Source organism: Haemorhous mexicanus, chromosome 3 (genome assembly GCF_027477595.1).
Source record: "Haemorhous mexicanus isolate bHaeMex1 chromosome 3, bHaeMex1.pri, whole genome shotgun sequence".
Taxonomy (NCBI): Eukaryota; Metazoa; Chordata; class Aves; order Passeriformes; family Fringillidae; genus Haemorhous; species Haemorhous mexicanus.
The window spans coordinates 63,248,059-63,274,960 of NC_082343.1; the positions used below are offsets into that span (position 1 = coordinate 63,248,059).

A 26,902-nucleotide genomic window follows, 5' to 3' on the forward strand; every position below is an offset into this window, starting at 1 on the left:
CACACAGTGCTGTGAAGTCCCATGGGATTTGCCCCTACTATTCACCTTCTAACTCCAAAGGCCTTAAAACTCTTAAAAACCTATTTTTACCTTAGAAACCTAGAAATAATTTTAGCTTATAATTTCTATGACAGAATCATAAGAGGGACTTCTGGAGACTTTTGGAGTTTATCTCTGATTATTCCCCTCCCCTTGCCAATAAATTTTGGTTGCAAAGGATATTGTGTATTAATTATTAAAAAATTTGTGCAATAGTCTGTGTGAGCTATTCTAGAACATCTCCACCTCCAGCAGTTTATCTTTCATGCCTAATGTGGATCTTTCCTGCTGTTGTTTAAATTCATGTTTGTTTTTGATTTACCCATCATAGCAACAGAGAACTCATTCTTTCCTTTTTCTCTGTGACAACATTTTTAGCATCTTAAAGCAATTTCTAGTTTCTAAACTTATCTAGTCCTTTATATCTTCTTTCATATGTCATATTTTCTAGCCTGCAATGATGGTCACTGATACCCTCTGAGCACTTTAATTACTATTTTCTTAAATGCCATTAACCAGAACTTCACACTTAGGCTTTACTAGTCTTGGGTGGAAATAAAAAGAGGGTTTTTTTTTCACTTTGCAGGCCATATCTGTTCATACATCTAGATAGAGAATTAGCACTTCTCAACAAGAATATTGTTACTGAATCATGTTCACCTGGTGATATGCTGGAAACAACAGACTCCTCTTTGAAGAATAGATAACTAACACACTAAGATGTTCCTTGTTTGTTCAACTGACTGCTACTTTCAGTGTAAATCTTACAGCTGACCTTTAGATTGCTGAGATTTTTGTACTTTTTCTATCATGTTGCTGCCTGATGTCCACTTAAAATTTAGTGTTATCTTAATTTCCTTGCATAACTGATTCATTAATAGATTGAACAGAAGATGTGGAATCTGACCCTAATATATTTAATTTCCCTCTTTCAGGAGGAAATTCCCTCATGTGCTAACACCTATATTTAATTACAGCATCATGCTTTCATAAAGTGAACCTTTATTCAAACAATACATTAGCTTTGTTTAAGAATGTGTGTGCCTACACGTGTTTTCTGTTCTAGGATCCTGAAAATAGAGATTCTACTTGCCTAGTGTGATTTAAATCTTTTAGTGCATAAAACTTCCCTCTTCTGTGTCTTCCACTCTGCCAAACACAAATTCTGTCTGCTCTTCTCAGCAATGGCTCATAGCTGGCGTCATAAATACAAATTCTGTTGGGAGTAGCTGGGAGGTCTATGAGATTATCTGACTAGTGTACCATTTCAGATCACTGCATGAAAGAGTTACCTGCTCTGCCTCATGATATTGCCATGAGTGGCCTTGATGAGAATGTAATGAACATCATACAACACGTTCATGAAGTCTTCCCGGGATACAGTTCTGCTTGGTCTTGAGTCATCTCCATAATGTTTCCAGGTGAAATCTGCCTGAGACATTGTCCTGTTGAGACCTGGGTTACCATGATAATATTCCCAGGGTCCAGGGTTTCTGCCTCTTTGGTCATCACCATAATATTCCCATTCATGCTGAAAGACAGAAACACAAAAGACAGATTATTAACATTATTCAGAAGACCCATGTGCTTAGGTTTTGGGCTAAAAAAGGAGAGGAAATGTTACCTCTGTCATCTCTATCTCATGCCTTGTCAGCTGGCCAATCAGAGGGGCAGCCATATGCCGGACAATAATTCTTGTGTTTGTGGGAGGCCCACCTCTTATGATGACTTGTGGGGAGTAAGTAGTAAAACCTGTTTCTTCTCTTGCTTCAAAGTAGATGGCATATTTCAGTTTCCCTCCATAAGCGGTCAGCTAGCAAAGCACAAAAAGAAATCTCATTTTCAGTTAGCTAAAAATAAATTCCTGGGAAGGAGCTAGATGCACTCTGCACCTATGTGCAGTCTGATGAATGTATGCGTGGTAGAAAATAGCAATATGTACTTGTGGAACTATCAGGGGACAAGGGCTGTGTTCAAAAACACTCATCCACAATTTGTTATTATATTACACCAAAACCAGTATGCTATTTCCTCATATGTGCCTTGGTGCTCCACCAGACCAAGAAATATTAAAAGTGCAAAATAAATTGTGACAAAGATGCTGAACAACATCCAAAAGGACACTTCTTTCAATCATTTTCTCCCACGTAATCTACAAATATCACATATTTTTTGCTTAAAAATGAGAGAAACAAAAAATTGCAACACTGTTATATTAAATTTGTGTAGCTTAATTTTTCAAATAACATTTTTATGAGAAAATTTAACCTACATAAAAATAGAACCTAGATATTTACAGATATTAACTTGTAAAATATTTTTGTGTTACTTTGTGAGCAAATAATTTTTAATAATGGAATAGCATTTACTTTCTTTTGAAGTACCTTCCACTGTGTGAAGACATGCTTATTGGGAAGGAAAAAAGGCATTGCAAAATAATAAAATAAGACTAAAAGGGAAAAAAAAAGTCACATCAGTATTCAGTGGAGTTTTATGTTTACCTTTCGTCCCTCAAACTGCTCTGGAAGTTTCCAGTAAACAGGTTCTGACCGAAGATCCTGCAACACCTGTTCTATATTTGCTACTATTTCAGGAGGCTGGAATGCAATCCCTGAAAGGGTGCTACGCTGAAGCTTTTCATCCACCAGTGGCAGAATCATTTGCTCCGGCTTCAAGGTCACCTATGCATATTTGAAAAAAATTGAGAAGAAAATTAACTCTGTTTTTCCCCATGAAGTATTATTTTTTAAATTCTAGCTCTTTAAAAAATTACTTCTAGGTAATTTCATTTCACATCATGAGCAATTTGTCACAAAGCAGTCTTGCTACTCCTTCAGGTATGAGCAGTGCTAATAATGACTTTCCCCTTGAGCCTTTTGCACCTTGTCCTCATGTTAACAAAGAATGTAGCAGCACTGGTTAAAATACTTTAATCAGCAAGTGATTTCATGAATTTTATTGAAGTGATTTTCATAGTGCTATTTTAGTCCCAGTCCTCTTTTGTTCAGATTGTGAGAAATGTTACCTTACAAAGAAGCACTTTCTCACCACTTACAGATCACCGGAGCTGTAAAACACAGTGTCCGATGCCTTGATACTTCTATGCAACATTCAAGCTAAATGTTCTCCAGGCAATTTGCAGAGAGTGAGGCTTCAGTGAAGGTTTCTGTAACTCTAAATTCGGCTCTAAACTCTAAATTCAGCTTTATTAAAAAAATACAAGGATGCCCCTTATGTGCTTGTAATTTTCTTAGACTGGTTGACAAAGTCTCATTAGCATTATAATCACTGTTTTGATCTAAAACCGTAGTAAGGGTCTTAGTAATTCTGTGCCAATGGAAGTATCTCAGGGAATGTGTGAACAGATGCAATACTGCTTTCTCCCAAAGAGTGAGGAAGACAATGAAAACAAATACAGGTAATAGTCAATACCATCAACAAACTGGACATGAGATAGGAGCCAGGTAATGAGAAATCAACCAAACCCTGGACTGTACTTTCAGTATCCTGGTATTTCCATTTATAGGAGCATCTATGGACTGATCAGACACGGAAGCATTCCTAACATTGCCAGCCCTAAGTCAGATTTAGTGATTTTGTATCACAACTGTATTTTACTGTTTAGTACTTTAGATACCAAGAAAAGGGTCAACACATTTGAATTTCAAGTCATTCATCAGCCATGCCTTATTGTCATATAAACCAGGATTTGCTTGTTTAAACAAGTCTAATGCCATTTGAAGCACCAGAGAGTACCCAAAATAGCCACTAGCAGCTGGCAGAACACAGTCTCACCTATTTTTCAGTTCTGTACCAATTCTGAAATGGATAAGAGTACCAAATACTAGATGTGACATGGACATACACTTCTTTAGATATGAGCATAAATACAAAAGGAAATTAATCAAGAGAAAAAAAATAATCAGGAGGTTTAAATTTTTTCTGCTTTGTGCTGCCACAAAGGTCAAAGCACAATTATCCAGAACTGTTGCTGTTACGGAACTTGATTAAATTTTATAAACTGTCAGCCTTCTACAGCCTTTCATCTCCAGTCTAGGAGCATATGATGGGCAAAACTGAAATAATGAGAAAAACTGGGTCAGATCATAATAAATCGCTTCATCCACTGGGAAGGGAAAGAGGTGCTACGGGATTGAACAGTGAAGGGGAGAATAAGTGCTATCCATATAATATTAAGCAAGAGAGATTAACTTGATTTCAGCCTTAAGTATCCTTATCTAACTGTTGCTTGTACATGACTAGTCTGGGGTTTTGGCTGATTTGCATTAGGCAGACATTCCTTGTATGGTTGGCATTCTTTCAAGAAGGGATATGACTGACCATAGATGGGGACAGAATGAATATTTTTCCATTAGAAATCTCTCCTCCAGAAAGCAACTGAGGAGCTGGCATGGCAGTAGTCTCAATGTGCATTTTGTGCTTGTTGTACAGATAAATGGAGACATCCAGTCTGCCTTATTTATCAGTCTAGCATAGGTCTCAAGGCCCTCTTCCACAAACAGGTGTAGTGCTCTTTGTTTGCTCTGATGGATTATACCTTTCTGTGCTTGAATTTAAATATAGCTTCAAGAAGCTCTTTTTTAAAAATGAAAGAAATCCCCACCAAAACAACAAAACCAACAAGGAAAATAAATAGATTAATTGAACTATGGGAAATTTATGCTGGACAACAGGCATCTGTGACCCTTGAAATACACCTGGGTAAACTGTGTATCATGTACCAGGGATTATGCTGCGATGCATTAGACAGCATAATTTCCCACATGATCAGCTTGCCCTTTCTTGGGGTTTAACAGCTTTACTTTGGCTGGATGTCAGCTAGCCTACCACTCATTTTCTTATCTACTTATTTCCTTTTAATGCCTTGACCCTGATTGTCTAATGGAACATACTGCTCTCACCACTCCTCAAAGCATAAAGAGGAAAGTGATTGCTTAAATGTTTGGCCATTTTCAAGCTACCTCTCAGTGCCTGACTAAAAGATGCCAGCAGGAAACAACATTATCGCATTACATGGCTCAGCAGTTTCCTACTCACCCCCACGCGGATCAGCCCCCTTGCCTCGCTGCACTGCGTCGTCAGGCCAAAGCAATAGCAACTGCTGCAGCCAAGTGGGTTTCTGGCAGAGAGCCCAAATGTACCAGACTTGCACCTGTCACAGTGGACACCTTCCACATTAACCTGGAAGAGAGAGTATTTTTAAACGGGAAAAAAAAAAATCAACTTTTATTTGAAGGTAGCGACAGAAAGAGAAAATCCTACGGTAATGATAATAACAGGGTGCAGCAAGAAATAATAATAAGCTTTAGGAAATATTCAAGGAACTCTCCAGGTTCTTATCACGTGTGTATGCAAACATATGTAATTAATGTAATTAAGGCATTTGCATTTGTATCCACTGAGTAGCTCTGAGCAATAGATGCTGGCTTCACACTGAAAGTTGTAAGCACAGAAAAATTAAATGGCACTTTGGGCATGACATGCTCAATAACTGATTGATAAGATAAGAAAAATGAGTTGTTCTGAAATTGCCCATGTTAATCAAGCCTTCTGTTTAATAGGAATTAGCATTGACATGTTCAGATATATAGGGTACAGCACTAAATGTTCTTGCTGAGAAACATATTTTAATGGAAATTCTGAAGAGAAAAGCTTTCCCCTCTTCATGATTGTTTTCCACATCATTGAACAGTATTAACAAGGCTGAAACGTTTCACTGTTGTAATGTCAAGGCTTTTATTTTCATTTTTCAATTAGTCCAAATAAAAAGCTATTCCAGATAGGGCAGATACACAATAATTTATGCAGAGCCTTTTAAAACCATTTTCATACTGAGACCAAAGTATTAAAAAGAAAAATAGTCACCAATATGAAAACACTTGGTTGGCTTTTTCTCCCCACACACCCTTTTTGTTCTCTTGAGACTTGTGTGAAAAAGCCAATTTAAAAAAAAATAAACTTTCCAAGTCTTATACAAGAAACCAACATTATCCCTCAGGATTTACCAGTTTTAACCCTCATTTCCACATGTTCTATCAACAAATGTGCATACACTGTATATAGCTTAGATTTTGCTCCTTTTTGTCAGGGCTGTCAATGAGGCTCAGGGCTGACAATGAGGCTCCTGAGCCTTTGAGAGCTCATTTCTGCAGCTGTAACAGCAGGTTTACATGGGAACAACTATAATTTTATAAGAACCTAGTTTCTTCAATATACAACTCCTTAAAAAAAAGTTACACAAAAGATTAACCAACCCTAGATTTAAATTTAACCTTAGATTAAAATTCTGAGAGGAAAATGCTTACTTAATTCAGTATTATTTGTCCATTTTCTCTCATAAACAGCGATTTTTACTTACTTTGAATTTTTTTTCATGTCAATTGCAGTTCCTTATCATTAATCATGATCTAAATATACACTGTTCATTTGCACTCAGAGAAACATAGAAGAAACTATGTTATTAGCCTTAAAAGAATCAACAAAGAAACACTTCCATTTTAAAATGCCATGAACCCTCACTCTTTCTACTTAGTGCTTACAAGACCTACAAGAAAAACAATGACACAGAGAAGTTGTGGAGTCTCCTTTTCTGGAGGCAGCAGTCTGGACACAGCCCTCAGTCATGTGCTCAAGGGGACCCTACTTGAGCAGGGGAATTGGACTAGTTGACCTAAAAGGGATCCCTTCCAACCTGACCAATTCTGTGATTCTGTGACATGCTGGACCTAATCCAGAAATGGGGCACTGAGATGGTAATAGGGGCTGCTGCTTATCATGGATCAAGAGAGGTTGAAAGAACGGAGATACTTCAATTTCTGCATTTCAGAGGCAGGCACAGGGCAAAGAGCACTGAGTTTTATTCAGACAGTCCATGTGGTCAACTCACTTTGGTGTCATCATCAAACTAATCAGTACTCGTGAAATAGAACACAATGCTTCCTGTTCAAATATACCAGAAAAATGGGAGGGCGGTCAAGCAATTTGCACAAAGAGGTTGTGAAATCTCTCCCCACGCTTGGAAGTACTGCCTCAGCAGTGTCTTTCAGACAAGGTGCTGGACTAGATGACCTCCATAGGTCACTTCCAACCTAATTTTTTCTACAGTTCTGTGTCTTGAAAGTCAGAATTAAGTGACTGTTGCCCATTTCAGAAAATAATTACCAGGCAATACAATTATTTGAATTCATCCTACCATATTACTATCTCTTTGTGTCAATACAGACCTAAAGAAGAAGAATGAATCTAAATCACAGAAATAATCTCTAGGGGTCACTTTTAAAAACCTCCCCCTAGAAGTACAACTATTGCCAATACTAGGTCACATTACCCATGCCTCTTTCTAGCCAGTTCTTGAAAATCTCCTAGAATGGACATTTCACATGTTTCTGGATAATGTGTACCACTGCTGCATAACTGATTTGTTTTTTTTTCTAATGTCCAACCCAAAATTCCCAAGCTCACTTTGGCAGCTGTTTTCCCTTGTTACATCTTCTGTCATCATGAGAAAGGACTTTATTCTATCAACTACTCTTTGAAGTGGCTAATAGGTTGTAATTGCATTTCCTCTTGTTACCCTCTTTTTCAGCCCAAGAGAGAGTCCAGCTCTCTCAGTACATCCCCACAGATCATCTGCTGTGAGACTCTTCTCTGGATCCTCTTCAACTTTTCAACAACACTTTCAAATCAAGCTCTAAATCTGTACACCATTTCCAAGTGCAGTCTTACCAGAACCAGCTACAGTAAGAGTCGAGCACTGAGGAGATAAAGCCTTTCCCCTGCTCACCATGCTCTTTGGGACATCCTACCTTGCAGCTGCATCCAGATCAGTGGGCAGTTTGCCTTATTTACCATGAGATTATACAGTTGGTTTATATTGTGTTTTCCAGCAAAATTGCCACTCAGTCTTCTTCCTCCCAAACTGTACTGATTCTTGAAGTCATTCCACTCCAATTAATGACCTTTCTATTTTCCCAGTCATCAGGCTTTTCAAGAACTCTCTAGACAGTAATTCTACCGTTAAGCATGTCAACCTTGACCTCCTCTAAGTCAGCAGTATTTTCAAATGTGCTGATCATGAATTCTGTCATCTGTGTCGCTGAGGAAGGTATTGGCTCTGGGATAATCTGCTTGCTGGCTACCAACTGCATATCAAACCACCAATTAGTGCCCTGTAAGCTCAGCAATCCAGCCAACTCTCAAACAACCTAAGTGTGCTGTTCTACCAAGCACAATTCCAAATAAGAATTTTGCAGATGATGATGCCAAAAGTCTTTGCTTTAATGATCCTGAATTGGATGAAGTCTACTCCGAACAGACACTATTGCAGTGAATTCTCCTCATGAAATGATGAATATTGACTCCATCTAAGTCAATGTACTTTGAATTAGCACTGTGGCATACTGTGGCTACTGATGTGTTTGCTTTTATTGTGCCCAGAATCTGAACAAGAATTGTATTATGGGGATGATCTGGCAACAGTTCTGTAAGAATAGACAGAAACAAAAAGTGGGGAAAAAAGAGGATGCTAAGGATCCTCCAAAGAGGATGCTACACTGGCAAGTGTCAGTATGTAGAAAAGCAAGCGATAAACCCTGAAATCTTTATGCTGGACTCCACCCACATCAGTTCACAAATGCACTATGAAAACCAAGGAGATTGTTCTGCATATACTGTTTGAACAAGTAAAGGCAAGTGCCAATGAAATCTGAAATAAACTTCTCAGCTGTTATAAGATCAATTAACAACCTTCATTGTCCTACCTTGCAGCTGCATTGCCCAGAATGATCGACGCATGAGCACTTCCCCTCTGCATCACAGCTCTGCGGATCTGTCCCAGCCAGGAAGCACTGACAAGCCACACAATGGGGATAATTCCAGTAGCCCAACCTGCACTCAGTGCATTTCTCTCCAGAGAATTCAGGGCGGCAGAAGCAGCAGCCTGTATTTAAGTCACACTGAGAACTTAGGGCTCCAATGAGGCTGCACTCACAGGGCTAAAAAGGAGAGAAACAAGGTAATTGTAATTGTGCTTCTGAAAAAAACAAAACCAAAAACAAAACCCAACCAAAAAGCAATTCACCTCTTTTAAGTATCTATAAATAAAATACAGCAGTAATTTTCCACTGTCTAAAAAGAGCATATTTAAATTATAAGGCCAGTAATGTATTTTTATTGAACATGGGTCAAGCATTTACACTAAATAACTTTACAACACTGGTGAGATTTTTTTCTATAGATATTACTTACCATATATAAGTTAGGCATTGAAAACCAATAAACCCAAAATGGTCAAGGATATTGGAATACTTTGTGGACAAAATTAACTCAGAAACTACAAGCACTCTCTAAGAAGTATTTTATATGTAAATTCTCTGCAGGCATGTTCAGAACACTTTCCTAAAATTGGGATTGCTCAGGAACAATGGGTTCAGTGGTTCCAGAGGAATCTAGTTCAATGTCTATTCCTCATCCATCAGACAGATAACTATCCTCTTTGTACAAACAAGACTCCTAGATGACAGTAATTTACACAGTAAGGGCTAGAGATTTAGTCATGTGATATATCTGGAAGTAAATTTGCTTACAGAATAAGACTTGCACAGGCAAATGAGGATGGAAATAGGCGATTTTCCAGGGTGTCTAGATATTGAATTCAAAGTAGCAGGGAAAACTGCAGATTTCCAAAGAAAAGAAGAATCCCTAAGTGCTCTTACTGTGGTAGCACTGCACAGTTAATACAAGACATTGGCTGTAATCACTGGTGTGACCAGAATATCATATGGAGAAGTTCAGCTTACAGCAAAAAACTCAGTACCAGCAGTACAGGTTACCACAGTAACTGACATGGATAGACTTGCTAAAATTACAGACACAAAGCTGAAAAAGAGAGGAAGAAAATGTGGATTCAGTTTCTAAGCAAAACTGTTTATTACATGACTACTTAGAGCACCTTTCCTCTAATCTGAAAATACCACTCATAAAGAAGGTGAATATATACGGGAAATATACAGTCTGCAAGATGGCTACCTAACCTAAAAAAAACCAAAAAACTTTCTGACAGAAAGAACTTTATTCTACAAGTTGCATTTGAACACAAAGCTGAGAAAGCACATTGCTCACCATTCTCTGAAGTATCTTGGTGTGCAATATCAAAACCTAAATTACAATCAGTTGCTACGTGTGGTTTATGCAGTTTTCTACAATGCTCTCTATCCCAGACTTATAACAGCCTTGGAAATCCTCTAAAAAGACTGCAAAGCAGGAGATTCACATCTCACTTAGCACAAATTAGCAGTAACATACTGAAAGAGATGTGGGCTGATAGATCATCATTAATTTAGATGGTGCCATGGAACTGTCATACTAATGTGCTCACATAAAAGACAATCAGAGAATATACTCCAGAGCTCAAACAGAGGTCTTCAACCTCATTAGGCTGGTTTCAGAAGCCAAGAGTCTATATCACAGCAGCACTGCAGAGGTTTCACAGGAGTTTTACATACTCATAAAAACGAAATCATTCTTGTCAATTGCTTTGCAGCCTGAGCTACATGACTAATAACCTTTTAAAAACAAGTATTAATGGCGCATGACTGTGTTCCAAAAATATATTGTTTTCTGGAGTAATTGGAGCAGTACTATTAAATCCCTTATCATCAATGAGCACAGCAGGGAGGAAGAAGGGGTTTGAACTTTCCACAATGTCCACTGTCACCAGTTTTCAACCTTAACTGAATACTGTGCCACTAAACTCAAGGTCATTAACAACAGCTTTCATGGCCTCCTTGATATTCTATCATTGTTTTTCTATTTCTTCTCCCTTCTCTTCTCTGTGTCAAATATTGGAATAAGAAGGATTTGAAGGCTAATGATAGGGTTTATTTCCCCTTTAAGAACAGGGGAATAAAGCGCAATTTATAACTAACTTGGTTGTTTCTTTTCTTTTCTCCTTGTTGTCTTTTATGCACAAATTGAAGCCCGTCTCAAGCAAATTTTGCGTACAAATTCCCAGTGGTGTCATCATTAAGGCCACAGTAAATTTGTTCCCCAAAGGCACTGCTGACTACCTATAAATACACACCTACATACCTCATTCGAAACTGTGGTAATCTCCTCAATCATGTTAAACACACAGCTATAATAAAATAAAATCAGGCTCAAGAAGGACCCTGACTCAGTGTGACAGCAGAACCAACAGGGTGTTTTGTGTTACAGGCTGCATACCTGAGACAGAGGATCTTTAGTGCCGTAACAGTAACAGATTGCCAACATTTATACCACAGTCTCAGACCAAAACTTGCAATATGGAGATGAACCATGATTTACAAGCCAAAAACTGTGTTCCAGCTATAAATTACTGTGAAAGAGGCAATGCACATAGAGAAAATAGAAATCCACTCACCTTGCAGCCACTGACAATGTTATGGCCCCAGTGATTTGGCACACATTTGTCACACATCTCTCCAACAGTATTGGGAGGGCAGATACAGCGCCCACTGACGGGATCGCAGTTATTGCCAAAACGTGAACACTCACAGGCTTCATGGGAGACAGAAAAAAAATAAAGCAGAGGAAAAGTTATCCCTTTATGTGACGCCTGAGAGGAGACCCTAACGGGGTTAGGATCATTCCTTTACTGTACAGTGGACTCTCAGTTATCTGTGGACATGACGGGGCAGAAAGCGTAGGGGAAACCCCGAAAAACCAAAACCAGCAGCAGCAAAACACACTTCAACTGTGATTGAAATAGCTGCAATGAGAAGAGAATGGGAAAAATAAAGGCACCTACTGCAGAAGCACAGGGACTTCTGAGATGGTGCACTCTTTATGACATAACTGCAGGGGTGCTTCTATACAATTTCTGGGCCCATGCTGTCTCCTCTAAGAGGCCACCTGAGGGCCTCTGAGCCATCTATGCAGGGAACTTGCAGCCTATTTAACCTCTTATACCAGACTGAGAAATACCTTCTGAAATTTCTGCTGCTCTAAAGAGACTTTTCTTAAAGGGCAAAAAAGGTGTTTAGGTTTCTTTTTCCCTTTCTATTCCTTCTTTTCCAGCTTACATATCCTCTGCCTTGGGAGGACATCAATAAACTGATGTTCCTCTCCATGGAAAACTGAAATTCTCTGCAGATTATACCAAATTAAAGACACTTCAGATTTGGCAGTGCTTCCAGAAGTGGTCCTTGCTCTTAAAGGATTATTAAGTGAACAATTCATTGGTGGCAAATACAGATTCAAGGTATGTAAGTGATAAGTAGTTGTGGGGCACAAGACACACAAGTGATTGAAAGAGCAGAACTGGTGTGTGGTTATACTCACACCCATCATCCACATAACCCATGAGGTCAGAGAAAAGCATCATAAGCCAACTGACTGTCTGTGTGATAACCTGTTCCTCAGGGTGTTTAAAGGGCAGTGTAATTTTTTTTACTGAGGGCTTAATTTATGTTCATTGTATTTACTGTGAAATACTTCAATTCAGATTGAAACTAGAAAACAAGGGATGTGCAAAGATAGAACTCCTATCTATAGTTCAGATAAGAATTGACCTTTTTTCTTCCCCACCAATGCCTTCAAGACAAGGTAATTGATGCAAAGAAGATAGCAAGTTTTGCCTCCATCATAGCAGGAACACAGTGATGCATGCTATTTAAAATATTTTCACACACTGTAGCTTGAAGTTTCAGAATACATCTCATTGGGAGACTGAGGCTTTAGATGTGACAACTCATCTATGGGCTTCCAGGTCTTACACAAAATTGGCTAAAAAGGCATGGAGGGGAAGAAGATACTCAAATGTTTTTCCTATTTTTACTTTTGTAATTATTTTTCAAAATAAGAGGGAAAAATACAACACAACTGTTGCAAGCAATAGTGAAATAGAAACCTCTTTTATATCTTTGCTGCTAGAATGTCAACACTGATGATGCTTCCAGTGGGTTTTTAGGCTTTATGGATTTATATCGCACAAGAAAAAAATCAAATTATATTCCTTTTGGATAAATGCTAGATAAAAGAGGCCCAAAATTTTATTTGATACTTAACTGTCACAATGAAATTAATTTTTCTGTACTTTTCCTTCCAGCATGACTTGATATACTTCTATTAAATTTCTGATTTTCTTTGTGATTCATAATTTAATTCTCTTTTTTTGTCATTTGAAGGAATACATAAGAAGTCTACTAAAAATAAATGTGGAAAAACGGGCACATTGAAAACAGAATTCCTCTCCCCCTGTTCTATTAACTTTGGAACTTTCAAAATTCTGAGTTTTCTCAACATCTATAGCTGCTGCTGTTGCTTTAAACATTTGATGACCACAGGCCAATACATTTATCTTTAAAATGTTACTTGGATCTACAGTATTTTACCATTTCATCGCTGTTTCTTAAACCCTGTAATTTTAAAGTTTGCCAAGACAGCAATTAAAATTTTCATGTGCAATTTCATTAATAGCCCTCTCATTTTCCTTCCCCAACTGTAGTTATCAACATTTTGTTGTGTTTCACAATAGTTATGTGCTTTTAACCTGTGGAATGTTAGAATAAGATGCTAATCATAAACGATAGAATTTTTTGCCCTTCATTTAATTGCTAAAGGCTTTAGGACTGCAGTCATCATTTGCATTTTATTTCAAGCTATCTCATCAGTGAGCCTGGGAACAATCTCTCCCTTTTCCACAGTGCCACTGTATCTGAACTTTTCAAACCTCTTAAGTGTTTTTGAACCCTTAAATCCTGTGGGAGATAAAACCATAGAGCCAACATTTTCAAATTTAATCTATAATCCAGCCTGTTTCAAGGTTTATCCACACTACAAGTAAAACTGAATTTTGCTGAATAAATATGGGTCTCAAGGCCTAGATGCTCCTTCCATCAAAAAAAAGGGTAAGAAAAAGCAGAGAGCTTGTTCCTTGTGCTGCCACTCTGGATAGGAAAGGAGCATGAGACACTGTGATTTCTGTTTCTGGAAAGAATATACTTTATACCTAAAGAATAATAACAGCATTCTGCATCCCAGCAGTCAGTCAGTCAGTCAGTCACACAAGACATCTATGCGTCCTGTGATCACACCTAAATGAGTCTCTGAGACTTGAAAAACACAGCTCTATCAGGAAAGATGGATATTTCTCTGTGAAGAAACCTATTGATTGGGTTCTTTTTGATATAGCAGTCTGCACCACTTCAAGGATAGGAAGCATTCATTTCAGTCTTTGACCTGATTTCCAAAAGGAAAAAAAATAAAGGTAAAGAGGTGTCTGGATATATTTATGTCTAATGTTGGAGTTTCAGTCTCTAGAAAAGGAGATTTTTCATGTGTTCACACAAGGAATATAGCAGATAGTTTTACTTAAAGATCTTCTTGAAAGTTCAAGTAAGCAACTAAATATTACTGTGCAGGAAAGGATTGTGGTAATGAAAGAGGATCAGCCATATAAGAACAATGAAAAGGTTTGAGATAAAACTAGTATCAAAGGGATTTTGTGTTTTTGTTGTTTTCCTTTCACACCCCTACAAGATGATGTGATTTGGCAAAAATTTTAATCAGAGTTCTATGATACTCTTAACTAAATTATAGGAACTTCAAGGAGTATTTTTGGCAGACACTACAGGGAGTAAATGACATTCCTGTTCCTTCTAAATAAAATAAATTTAATTAAATCTTCACAAAATAGCAGAAATGGCTTGGGTCTTTCATTCTTGTTAATCACCACCCTTGTCAAGTGAATGATGCACAAGGCTGTCTATGATCTCCTGGTCAGGAAAATTTGTTATGCAATCCAAAATTAGCCAAACTTGAATGTTAGGAATAAACAAACAAACAAACAAACAAATCAATCTGTGCTTGGGTGGAAAACATTTACATACGAGTGCAGCCTCCTTCTTCAAAGTTGTAAAACCCATGTGCGCAGCGGTCACACTTCTGTCCTGTCACTCCGGGCTGGCAGTAGCACTGTCCGTCTCCATCACAATCGAAGGACTTGGAACCAAAGGAGTTGCAGTTGCAGGGAACACATCCTCTGGAAGACTGTAAGCCAAATGTTCCAGGCTGCCACAGAGTGAGGAAGAGCAGTTAGTACATGGAATGATTACCAGGAGAAAAGAGGAAAAGCTCAGAGTGTAGGGAGATCAGGGTTCCTCTTTTCTCTTCATCACTGAAATACTGCTTTTAACAGGTTAAATTGTAGTGGTAAAACCCTGGATTAAGGACACTAAATGTTCTACACTGCTGAGAAAGAATAAAGATTTCAGAATGTTACCTGATGCTATAATGAATGTTCTGCAGTGTAACACATTTCTTATGAGGCTGTTTGCCTAAGTACAATGCTCACTTGGAATGGAAAGCATGTCAGCACAAAATACATACCCCATCTCTGGTTGTAAGGCCATGTCAGGCAGAGTTTGTAGCCAATAGAGTGAATTCAAATTCTTAGCTATGAATGGAGATCGATTCAACTGGAAAGCCTCTGAATTACATTTTATCTCCTTTGAGCAAAGGCAATATCTGTACACAGTAACTTAAGGGCAATTCTTTAGAATGATATATAGGAATGACTTTAGAAGAACAAAGATAAAGTGTATTTGTGTACAATACAAACAAATAATGCAGATTTTTTTTTAAGATAAAAAACCTGTGTCTTTGGATTAGGCCTCTGGTTCTCCTCTATCTTCTTCCTTTTCTTTCTTTTTTGCAGTGATCAATATAAAGTTTCTACAGAACCAGAGTAGATATTATCAACTGTAGTAAGAAATTTCCTCCTTAACTTTACTAGAGGAGTGCAAAAAGTAAAGAAGGGAAGACACACACTTATTTGTGTACTGTGATACAGAGTTCTGTATAAAGCTTTCAACCAAAGACCTCGTGAGTTTCACTGCATCAGTCAACAGAGGCTCCTTGGAACAAACCAGACTTGATATTCAAATGACAAAATCAGTCTTGAGCTGGAGTGCTTTAAAATGGGAGTACCTCTCTACCTGTTTTTCAGGCATGATGATTTTCAGTGAATACAGAAATCCAAATCATATTAATAACGTCACTTGAAATTGATATTACAAAATTAATAATAAGATCTATCAGCGAGTTTGATATAAAAGCAGAATGTTTAAAATGAGATATTAAAAAGATCACTGCTAATGAATATGAATGGAAGGAAGTGAAAAATATTTAATTTATAACGTGCTACTTTGTGATCCAGGCATGAGGTGTTAGATTTTTACCAACTAGAAATCAGTAGATCTTCAAATCAGTGGAGCTGTGCTGGCTTTGACTATGGCAGTGATTGTCCCTCTGTACCAAGCACTAGTGCTGTGTCCAGTTCTGGGCCACTTACATGAAGAAAAGACATTGAAGTGCTGGAGCGTGTCCAGAGAAAGGCAATGGAGCTGGTGAAGGGTCTGGAGCACAAGTTCTGCGAGGAATGGCTGAGGGAGCGGAGGGTGTTTAGCCTGGAGAAGAGGAGGCTCAGGGGGAAAGTTTTCTCTCTACAAATCCTTGAAAGAAGCTGTAGCCAGGTGAGAATCAGCCTCTCCTCCCAGGGAACCAGCAACAGGACAAGATGACATGGCCTCAGGCAGTGCCAAGGGATGTTCAGGTTGGAAAAAAGAAACAATTTCTTCACTGAAAGGGTGGTCAGCCATTGGAGCAGGCTGACCAAGGCAGTAGTGAAGTCATTCAAGAAATGACTGGACATGACACTTAGTACCATGGTCTGGTTGACAAAGTGGTGATCAGTCAAAGGTTGGACTCAAAAGACTTGGAAGTTCCTTCTCAACCTTAATGATTCTATGACTACTATTTCATATGGATTTGTTCCACAGTAGAACCCCTAACTAACCTTTTGTATTGGTGAATTCTCTGAAACTTTAAAAGCTTTCCATGGAAAAGTCCTGAAATCTGATCTCTGAGGTTAATACAGAAGTTCCCCACTCACACAGAGAATCTGCTGACAGGTGTAAGAATACAAGACCACATCTATGGTCAGATTTTGACCTGAAAATCATACAAACCTATGCAAATGCTTGATTATACATGTAATAAAGAATTACACTGATTTTCACTTCCAAACTCTATATTGAAATGTTTTGCAAATTTCATACTTTTGCCTGACAAAACATGGCATATCAGAGAGAAAGAGGTAGTCAAATTCATTTAATTAAACTCAAGGTTCAATAAAATACTTGACTATCTCTAAAGATTTCTTTTACACAGGAAGAAACATAGAAATGTGAATACACACAATCTCAGGACAGACAGATTCATGCAGTGAAGTAACCAATGCACAGCATGCACCTCAGTTCTCAAGATAACATTTGCTAGGATCTAATAAATTCTGTTTATATGGGTAACAGTCAGAAAAAGTCTGATATCAGCACTCCACACTGCATTAAACTGGAAAAGAACACCACCATGCTGGGTTGCATTCTGTGAGGAGGGCTGCACACAAAGTCACTTTGGTCATTCATGCAAACTTTAACCCTAAGTTAAAGTTCTCAGCAAAGTTTGCTTACACACAGAAATTCTAAGAATCACATTTACTGAACAAGAGATAATATCCTAGACTACAATTAGGAAATACACTGAACTTGCTGAATATGTCATTATATCGTGTCTCCATCAGTGTACTGTGTGGGCAACACAGTAACCTATTACATTTTTAATTGCAAAAAAATAATTTCTCCAAGAAAGCCTATATGAACAAATACATCATGAGTCCCAGAATCAAGCTGAGGATGAAAAACACTGCCAGGTATTTTTCAAACAGGGTGTGGTAAATGTGGAGATTTTGAGTTGCAGGGAGAACAAACAACATTCCTAAAATACTGCTCTGTTAGAAGCAGTTATATCAGAATTACTTAATTTTAAGAAATAGCTTTGCTGGTCTGTGATAAGGAATGGACACATCATTTTGGGTGATACATTCACATAAATGCCACTGCACCGAGTTAAAAATGGCTCAGGTAACTGGGAACTTTTCACTAATATTCGCTAGTGAGAGCTTTCAACACCAGTTATGTTCAATATTTTAAAATTGGATTTTAACTTTTTGCCTCTGGTGCTGATCCTTCTTGCAACCTCCTTAAGCTATTGATTCTTGAATTGTTAGAAAAGCAAGTCTTATGCTGCAAAGTCCAAGAAATCCCACAGATTCCATTGATTTCTGTACATCTCCCATGCATTTTGTGCATGCTGCTGTGGATGGTGCTGTCTTGGGACTCAGTCTGGTATTTGATTTCTCACTGATATCACCGCTTGCACAATGAAGCCCTTAGGACTGGGGAAGCATCCTAAAACACTGCTTGTCTTCCCAGCCTGTCAGTTTCTTGAGAATTTCTTATATTGCAACACGGGTATTAAAAATGAGACACCCAAGCAATCTGTGCGAGCTCCAAGCACAAGTGAACAGGAGACTTGAGCCCATGCAAAGCAGAGTTTGCCATTACCAGAGCTGCAGGCCGGTAAGCACCTCGTGGGCACCCACTGGCACTGCTGGTGCCCCACCTCCGCGGGGGGACTCGAATCTGCTGACTGCTGCCCGCGTTCTCTTGCACTTTAGGCACCTGTCTGCTGATTTCACAGCGTCTGCCCAGGAATCCTGATTTGCAGATACATCTTCCCAACATATCACACTGCAGCGACACAGATCCTAAAGCATTGCAGCCACAGGGTATACAAAACACCTTTTCTGGGGCCCAGAAGTAGTTGGGCTTGAAGAATGAAAAGTAAACACTGTTAGAAAGTGAAGATAAGAGAACTACACCACACAAAAGGGTACAGAAATAAAGACAGGAGTAAGCCCTGAAGTAAACAAAGATTAATTGCAATTAATCACCAGTATTGTATTAATGAGCTTGAGCTGTTTGCTGGGTACCTTGTGCAATCTGTAAATTCCACTGATACCAGCAATTTTTCTTTGAACAGACTCTTTAAATACCATTGAAAACGGAGTGTGAGCAAACCACTTCAGAAATTACATCATTTGGAAGGGTGAAAATGATCCTTTTGATTTCTGCAGAATTATTTATGTTCTTTAAATTACACACAGGTGAAGGTGTTCTGAGGACATAGGCCTAACTCATGAGCCCTTATGTTGAACTAGAGAAATGTGCAGCCAACTATAGCATATTCCTTAACTGCCTGAAGACAACTCTGCGAAAGTTTATGAAACAATATTTCTCTGCAGTGATTTATGAGACAGGAAAACAATGTCAAGGCAAAAAACACTTTAACCAAAAAATAATACATTGTTTAGACAATAAAAGAAGAAACCCTAAGAAAAAAACATGAAGGCAGAACATTCCAGCTGAACTAAAGCAGCACCCTGCTTTTTTTAAAAAATACACATCAGATGCTATCAGACATTTTGCAGCTTTCTTCATAAAGGGATTATCTCCCAAAGCTGAAGTGTATATAATATATATACAAATGTACTTATAGATACAGTGAGGCTTAAAATACATTAATTGCATGTAAATGCTATGTCTTTTGTTATGTTCTAGAAAACTATTAGAAAATGTTTAAAAAGCAATCATTTTATCTTTCTCTACATAACAACAATCCCTATATGTTCTTTAAGTGAAAATTAAACAACAGAAAAAGCCTATCCAGAACCAAATGATATTTAGTTGAGACAGACAGTGAAGAAAGCTGAAAGGAAGCCCCATTCCTGGTCACTCACTTTGCAGATGTCACAGCGGCGCCCGATGACGTTGGCTTTACACTCGCACTGGCCCGTCCGAGAGTCACAGATCTCCGAGAAGGAGCCATTCAGGTGACAGTGACAGGCTGCAGAGGAAGAAGAAGGAGATATCAGTGTGTTCCCTGAAGCTAAATCTAATAGCCAAGTGTTTATAGTGCAGCTTTTGTCACCCTGAGAAATGCCCAGCCTGGGTTAAGCAGGAAGGTGCTGCTCCCATACACTGACATATTAACCTGCCCATATTAATGCAGAATTTTTCTCCAAATTATTGCAGTCAGAAATTTTGCCTCAAGCTTGTTTTAGACGCTCCTTTCAGATCAAAGCAGGATGTGGAGGTCAGATTACTAACTATGTGCCCAGAGACTCAGAGTCTCGAGGCAGGGAAGGGTAGTGGTGAGAGTAAAACACAAAAAGGGTACAGCCCCTTACACAGGGTGTGTACAGGATGTAGCTCCAACCAGTGGGAGTGTTACAGCTCCACGTGCTGGTTCTGCTGTCCTGGAGTTCCCTCCCTGTTCATGCAGTTGTCAGGAAATGTTGGCAGGCTGCAAACCCAGTACAAGGTTAAGACTATACAGGGACAGTAATGCTCTCATGCCCCAAGCTGCACTGGAAAACATACCAAGGATTATCTGCTACCATGACTCTCCAGGATTTCTGTCTCAGCAACAGCATCACAGCTCCCAGAGGGAATGTAACCCAACTGACCAACCTAACTCATTTCAGTGCTCTCCTGAAGGTTTAAAAAGGCAGTGAAAACACTGTTTCTTGAGGAAAACAGCAATGCTTCTGGCTCTTAAATTCTTACGTTTCAGGAAAAGACAAATTTTGGGGAAGATGTCTATCACCTTTTATGTTCTTCAACCACAAGAACCTTTGTGTTCTTCAATCCTTTTGGCATGCAGAGATCTGGAAAAAAAACCCCTTAGCACTCACTGTAGAGAACAGGGATGTGATTGCTGCCACAGGGACTATAGCCACCCAGTCACTGATCACCATGAACTGGTTCCTGCACTTTTAATAATGAACCTACATTTCTATACCAATTATCAATCTGCTCTCTAGACCTGGGCTCCAGTCCACATTTTGCCTCCATGCAGTGCCCTATCTGCATGTGTTGCTTTTTTATTCTCAACCTGACACCTTCATTTTAAGAAACACTTAAGAGTCGCAGCAGTGAACACATGGCAGTCACATACTTGCATGTCAGAAAGTGCTATGTGAGACAAGGCAGTTTTATTTTTCCTATATATAGATTATTACAACAGGACCTTCTTCATTACTTCATTGGACTTGCTAATTTACATTTTCCAAATATAAATTAAAAGGATTGGTGTGGGGGTTTTCTCTCTGCTTTTGAGGTATTCTGCAGGAGATGCTTCTTTTAATGAAAGTAAATTTATGACTTGACACTCTGTTCATGGCATTGTTTCTCAAATGTTTGCAAAAATTCTGGAATAAGTAACAAAAATGTGCTGGTTCTGCTGTTCATACCAGTTATGCAACACCTTCAGAGATTTCTGTCTCCTTCTGTTTTGCAATATATTTTTAAAAAGTAAAAATTAAAAGACATTTCTGATGTAATTAACATTGCTTGTCTTTTCCTTTCAGCTTTCAATACTAAACAAATCTATAATTTACTTCTTTTGTCCTCTATACAGCCCTCTTTAACCTGATGTTTTAAAACTGCTGACACTCCAAACTGTACATGGTGATAACTATCACATACATATATGTTTTGAGTATTTATTTAATTAAATTGGTCAGTGGGGAAAGAAGATGCTAAAGCTCAGATTCAACAAACTACAATCCTCAATGCAAACAAAAAGTGTTTCACCCACCTTTTTATACAGACCTCAAAACCCAAGCTCAGTCTGATTTGAATTGTTTTGCTTATCAGGCACATGACAACACAAGAATCAAAAAGAAAACTAGCACTGATTTTATAAACAGATGAGTTTTTCCTATTTATATTACAACAAGCAGCACTCCATGGTGTCTTAACTCAGTCACAGATGACTGAGTGCAATGCAGTGGTAAGGGAGAATTTGGAATATCAGAGCTTTGATTATTTTTCTTGGCTCTGGCAGTACGTACACAGAGAAGAAACATACAGCCAGGGCTATTCAGCTAATAAACTGTTACTCAATCTGATAAATTGCACTTATTGCACCTAGAGCCTTCCCATTCATTCACCTCTACTGGGAAAATTAGCTCTTGTCCAAACCTCCAAATGGTTGTTATAATACAATGTAGCCTGTTGGAGAAATTTGTTATACATTCTTCCAGAAAGACACTGGTCAGGACCCTTCATTCTCTCTGGATTTCCATAAATATTTATGAGCTTGTATTTATGATCAAACTACACACTTATTCTCCTACAACAGTAGTACCTATACACTGAAACATAGGCAGACTTGATTATTTGCTTTAATTCATCTTGTGACACTGAGCTTTATTACCATCAGCTCAACCTCCAGGTATTTGGTTCAGCATACTGCACTGTTTCACTCCAAAAAACAGCCCCCTAGAATCAAATCAAATAAGCTTAGGACATTTGCTTGTTGCTGTTAGATTTATGGTTTTGTATAGATACACCAAGAAATTCAGAGATGCTATGACGATATAAAGCTGTACTGTCACTTGAAATGGTTAATGCACACACAGCACTGTACTGAGAAAGAGCAAGAGACATTTCAAACAATAATTTGAAAGCAAATTCATGCTTTGCAATACTCCTAGATTTGGCTTTTTAATAAGGAACAAAATTGAAAACAACAAAGTAAAGGCACAGTCCCTCTGATATTGTTGCTGCAGGGCAGACTTCATGGAAGTCTGCAAAGGAAATAAAAAATCATATGCAAAGAAGAAAACCCACATGAAAGGCAGGGAGTAGACGAATACAAGGTAACTGCAAGCACAAGGATATGAATACATTAGGGGGCTCTCCTTGTCAATTATATGAACAACATAAGCAAATCTCGTAATTCAACAATAAACATGCATTTCTTTTAAATATTTTTTTTAGTTGTATGTTTTCAAACTCTCCCTTTATAAAATCTCTTTCTCATGGACCTGTCACTACTGTGGAAATGGTCAAAGCACCAGTCATATTGATGACTCAAGAATAGTGACAAGGTACTGGAAGCTGTAATTTTTGATATACACTTCTTCTTAAATCACTTTACACACTTAACATTGCAACTTATATGACATCATTCATCATGACCTGTTAACTTATGGAGAGAATATATTGGATCGTCCAGTTTTTTTCTGGCAATATGTAAAGTAGGTAGAGAAAGCATTTACATAGGTATGTCTTCAGGGTTATCTAGGATTTTGTGTACATCAGTGTTTATTGCCCTTAGCTGAGAAACTTGGTGATGTTCTGCATCTTGTTAGCTCCCACAGACTCTCTGGAGGTCCAACACAACCTAGGATTTTCACTTTTAGACTGCAAGTTGCTAATAGGGCAAGTCCTGGAAATGGATGCCAGCGCCTCAGACTTCCCTGCTCACAACACATACTGCAGACATGGTCCCCATGTTCCCTCACATGGAGCAGTAAGACAATGCCCCAGCTCTTTTACTTGCATAATTTTATCCTGCTATAACACCTTTGTACTCAGTGAGGTTACTCTTGTCTCTATTATAATGGACCAAACAGGAATAAATCCTTGTGAAAGTGAAATAAAATGCTCGGCTCTTTCAGGACAGTTTGTAACTTGTTTTATTTCACTTCTCAGAATGTGAAGGAAAAGTATGTGATGAATGTTTTTAAGTTAAAAGCACTTGTTCTGCATTCTGAATTGTGCCAGCAACAGCTCAGAGGGAGCCACTGCCTCCTATAGAAAGAAAAGCTCCCGTTCCTACCAAATCTTTCATCTCCACTGAATAATTTTTTGCAGTCACTGTGGGGAAAGATGTGCTGGGGCTGGTAGCTGAATATCATGCTGCCGCTCAGCTGAGGATTGGTAGCTTGCTGCAGTGCCAGGTATCTTCCTCCAGAGCATTTTAGAAAAATTGTCTGGAGATTTTAGGGTCTGATTGGCAGGTGGGAGAATCTTGACCTGCAAGCATCAGCACCTCCCAACTTCTACTGAGGTTATATAAGTGGGAAACAGGTTACAAATGCTGCCAGAGCTGGACCCTGAAACTGGAACATCACTCCCTCCTTTCAATCTTACAAGAGAATAGAATTTTTCTGGGTAGCTTATAGCATTTTTAGTGAATAGTTTCCATTTATTTGTACTTATTTTTGTAGATCTGACATTTAGTATAACCTTTGCACCCATACAATGCTTCATTGTTTTCTTCCCATGTCTGCTTCAACCAGAGCTTTTTTAATAAGTTTTTCTTTCTATTTAGTTTAAAGCCTCCCTTTCTAGATGCAGATGCACAGTATCATTATTAGAGCTGTATCATTCTCTTGCTCACACATACAGAGGCACAGTCCTCCTCTCAGGAACAAAGTTATAAGACAGATCAATACTGTCAGGAGCTGTAAAAGTTCGTGACTTACGTTGACAGTTCCTTGCATGAAGAGCATCACCAAAATATCCATCAGCACACCTCTCACAATATTGGCCTGTTGTACCTGGCTTACATATCAGACAAGCACCAGACAAGCTGTCACAGCTGCCAGGAATGGAGAAGTCAAGGTTGTCATTACACTGGCATGGTTGGCATGATCCTCCTGGTATTAGAGGTTGTCCAAAATAGCCCTCTGCACACCTGCAGTAAAAGACAGCATCAGTTAGGACTCTTAAATAATCCTCTCATTAGAAATATTAAATTCTGTTGCCTCCCTAATCACCAAAAATGATTTGATCTTCTCTCAGGTCTGTCTTAAGCATCTTTTTTCTTTCTCTCTCCTTCTCTTTTTTAACAATACTGTAGATACAGTACCAGCTGAAATCCTGCCAGTTCTGCTAGCAATTAGACTTCAGTGGGAGAAAAATCTTGTCACTGGCACTGAAGGTGACACAAAGCATAGCAAGAAATCTTAGTGGCACTCTGGAGGATGGGGGGTTGGGCTAGATGACCTTGAAAGGTCCCTTCCAATCCAAACTGTTCTATGATCTGTTAGATATACTTTGTATTTTAGCACATCATGTATCATTGTTCTGCACTCAATCCCCAGCAATCCTGATGATGTTTTTTCCCCTCTACCTTAAAAACTCCTTTAGTATAGAAAAACACCTTTAGAATGTAATACAGACATTTGTTTACCTAACAAGACCCATCCCTTGACTTAGACTTCCCTGATCTACTACATGATGAGATTTGCTTAATTAATGTATTTCTAGTCTCTCTGTATGGGCAATCTAACACAAAGATTGCTCATTAGCACAGGAACTATGCTGTTGTGTACTGTAGCTTTTGTATTTTAAGAGAATTGTTTGAAAACATCACATCCTTTTCTGCCTTGCCCACCTGCAATTTTCTGTGAGTACCATGTAAAGAAGGTTAGTGAATCTGACCTGAGTCTGTATTTAAAGCAAATTTTTACTAATGTCATAGCCTATTTCCTATTTATATTCTGCTTTCCCCTTCTGTTATATTTGCTCACACTTCATAGTAAGAGCAACTTGTGAACAGCGAAGAAAAATAAAAGAAAAATTGCACAGTTCTGGCCAATGAATTTATTCATGCGCATCTCAGACGAACTCAAATTAGTATACGGAAAACAGAAAGTACATAAAACACATCGCACAAAATAATTTTTCCTACTATTTTCAAGTCAGTTTGAATACAGTTTTAAGGTACACATATCCTTTTTACTCTGTAGTAGTACTGGAGAGCATGGTTGAGGAAAGATTTTTTGTATCACCGTAATGCAGGAATGCAGAGCTACACTGCTGTCATTCGTGTGTGCATCAAGTTCATCCTTTTCCTTGCTTCCAGAATATCTCATCATGCTTTTAACTGGATGTTAAGCAAAGCTGTCTAAACATGCACTAAATATTATTCAATATCATCAGCAAAGATCATAAAGATTAGAAATACTGGATAACTGAGAGCACGGAGGAAAAAATAGTGGGAACTAATTGAGCATTTTTTTGTAATTTTACACAAAATAGGATTTTTTTTCCATTCTCTCAAGATATTCATGATACAGCCCACAAACCAATAATATGTATAAACTGTCCACTGGTTGGGATGCATGTAAGCACTCAGGAGTAAAATTTCCACAATCTAGCCCACTCCTGTAGCACAGTCATCTCTCAAAATTACCTCTTCATAGCAACAAGACATCAAAATCTTGTCATTAGAATAATTCAGGTATTTTATTTTCAGAACCTGTCATAAAGGTAGCAATTTATTGTATTTCCTGCAAAGGAAGAGATAATTTTTGCCTTGATGGAAGATATCTCAGCAACGACAAAAGACTAATTTTTAGCTTAACTTTGCCAAAATAAATCAGCTTTTTTCATTGACATTATCTCAGTTACAAAGGCTAAGAATGTATTTTAACATGTAACAATTAATAGACACATTTTATCAAAACCAGAGAGTATCTGGATAATTTATGCAGTTACCTTAATTTACCTAAAGTAGATTACATCTGAAGTTAACTCATGCTTTGCTAACATACTCCTGGTGTGTTTGTCATAAATCTGTATCTCTTGGTCCTACTAATCTATTTGACTTCACTTAATGTGTGTTTATTTTCTTCTTTCACTGTCATTTAGGGGTTATTTCTGTATTTCACTGCATTCACAGAAACCAAGCAGTTCACAGAAAGAATACTCCAAAGATTTATGTGAAATTCACTGCTAATAATTTCCCCCTATTAACAGCAGAAGACCTCAATAACTCATTGTATTCTCATCAGGTTAAACTTCAAAAATTAAAATTAGAAAACCCCACTACCATCACATAGCCATATTTTACTTATGCACATACATAATCTTGAATCCAACTGAAGATGATCCTGAAAGTAGGGGTAAACCAGTTAAAGCTGAAAAGAGAACTGTGTACATGTAGCTATGTAAATTCTTCCTCTTTTTCTACCACTTCTCCTGAACTTGCAGGGGAAGATTTAAAAAATCCACTTTGCTTAGTTCCATCTTTATTCCCCGAAGGACATTCCTACTTCAGCTTCTTTTCTCAGGTTCAAAGCATCATATATTTGGGAAGG

The 26,902-nt window shown here is 38.2% G+C and overlaps 1 protein-coding gene across 5 annotated transcripts in view; it reads right to left on the minus strand.

The window, feature by feature from the left end:
• LAMA2 (laminin subunit alpha 2) overlaps positions 1 to 26,902 on the minus strand; it is a 339,355-nt gene that overhangs the window by 100,706 nt on the left and 211,747 nt on the right. For 3 of the 5 annotated variants that reach the window (XM_059842128.1, XM_059842127.1, XM_059842126.1), the window contains exons 19-28: positions 24,281 to 24,492; positions 19,739 to 19,845; positions 18,504 to 18,767; positions 14,931 to 15,111; positions 11,462 to 11,598; positions 8,820 to 9,053; positions 5,098 to 5,241; positions 2,541 to 2,720; positions 1,664 to 1,852; positions 1,332 to 1,570 (exon numbers count right to left, since the gene is read on the minus strand). In XM_059842128.1, the coding sequence (XP_059698111.1) occupies positions 1,332 to 1,570; positions 1,664 to 1,852; positions 2,541 to 2,720; positions 5,098 to 5,241; positions 8,820 to 9,053; positions 11,462 to 11,598; positions 14,931 to 15,111; positions 18,504 to 18,767; positions 19,739 to 19,845; positions 24,281 to 24,492 (1,887 nt within the window). The remainder of the gene's footprint in view (positions 1 to 1,331; positions 1,571 to 1,663; positions 1,853 to 2,540; positions 2,721 to 5,097; positions 5,242 to 8,819; positions 9,054 to 11,461; positions 11,599 to 14,930; positions 15,112 to 18,503; positions 18,768 to 19,738; positions 19,846 to 24,280; positions 24,493 to 26,902) is intronic. The other 2 variants (XM_059842130.1, XM_059842129.1) reach the window with 1 other exon arrangement.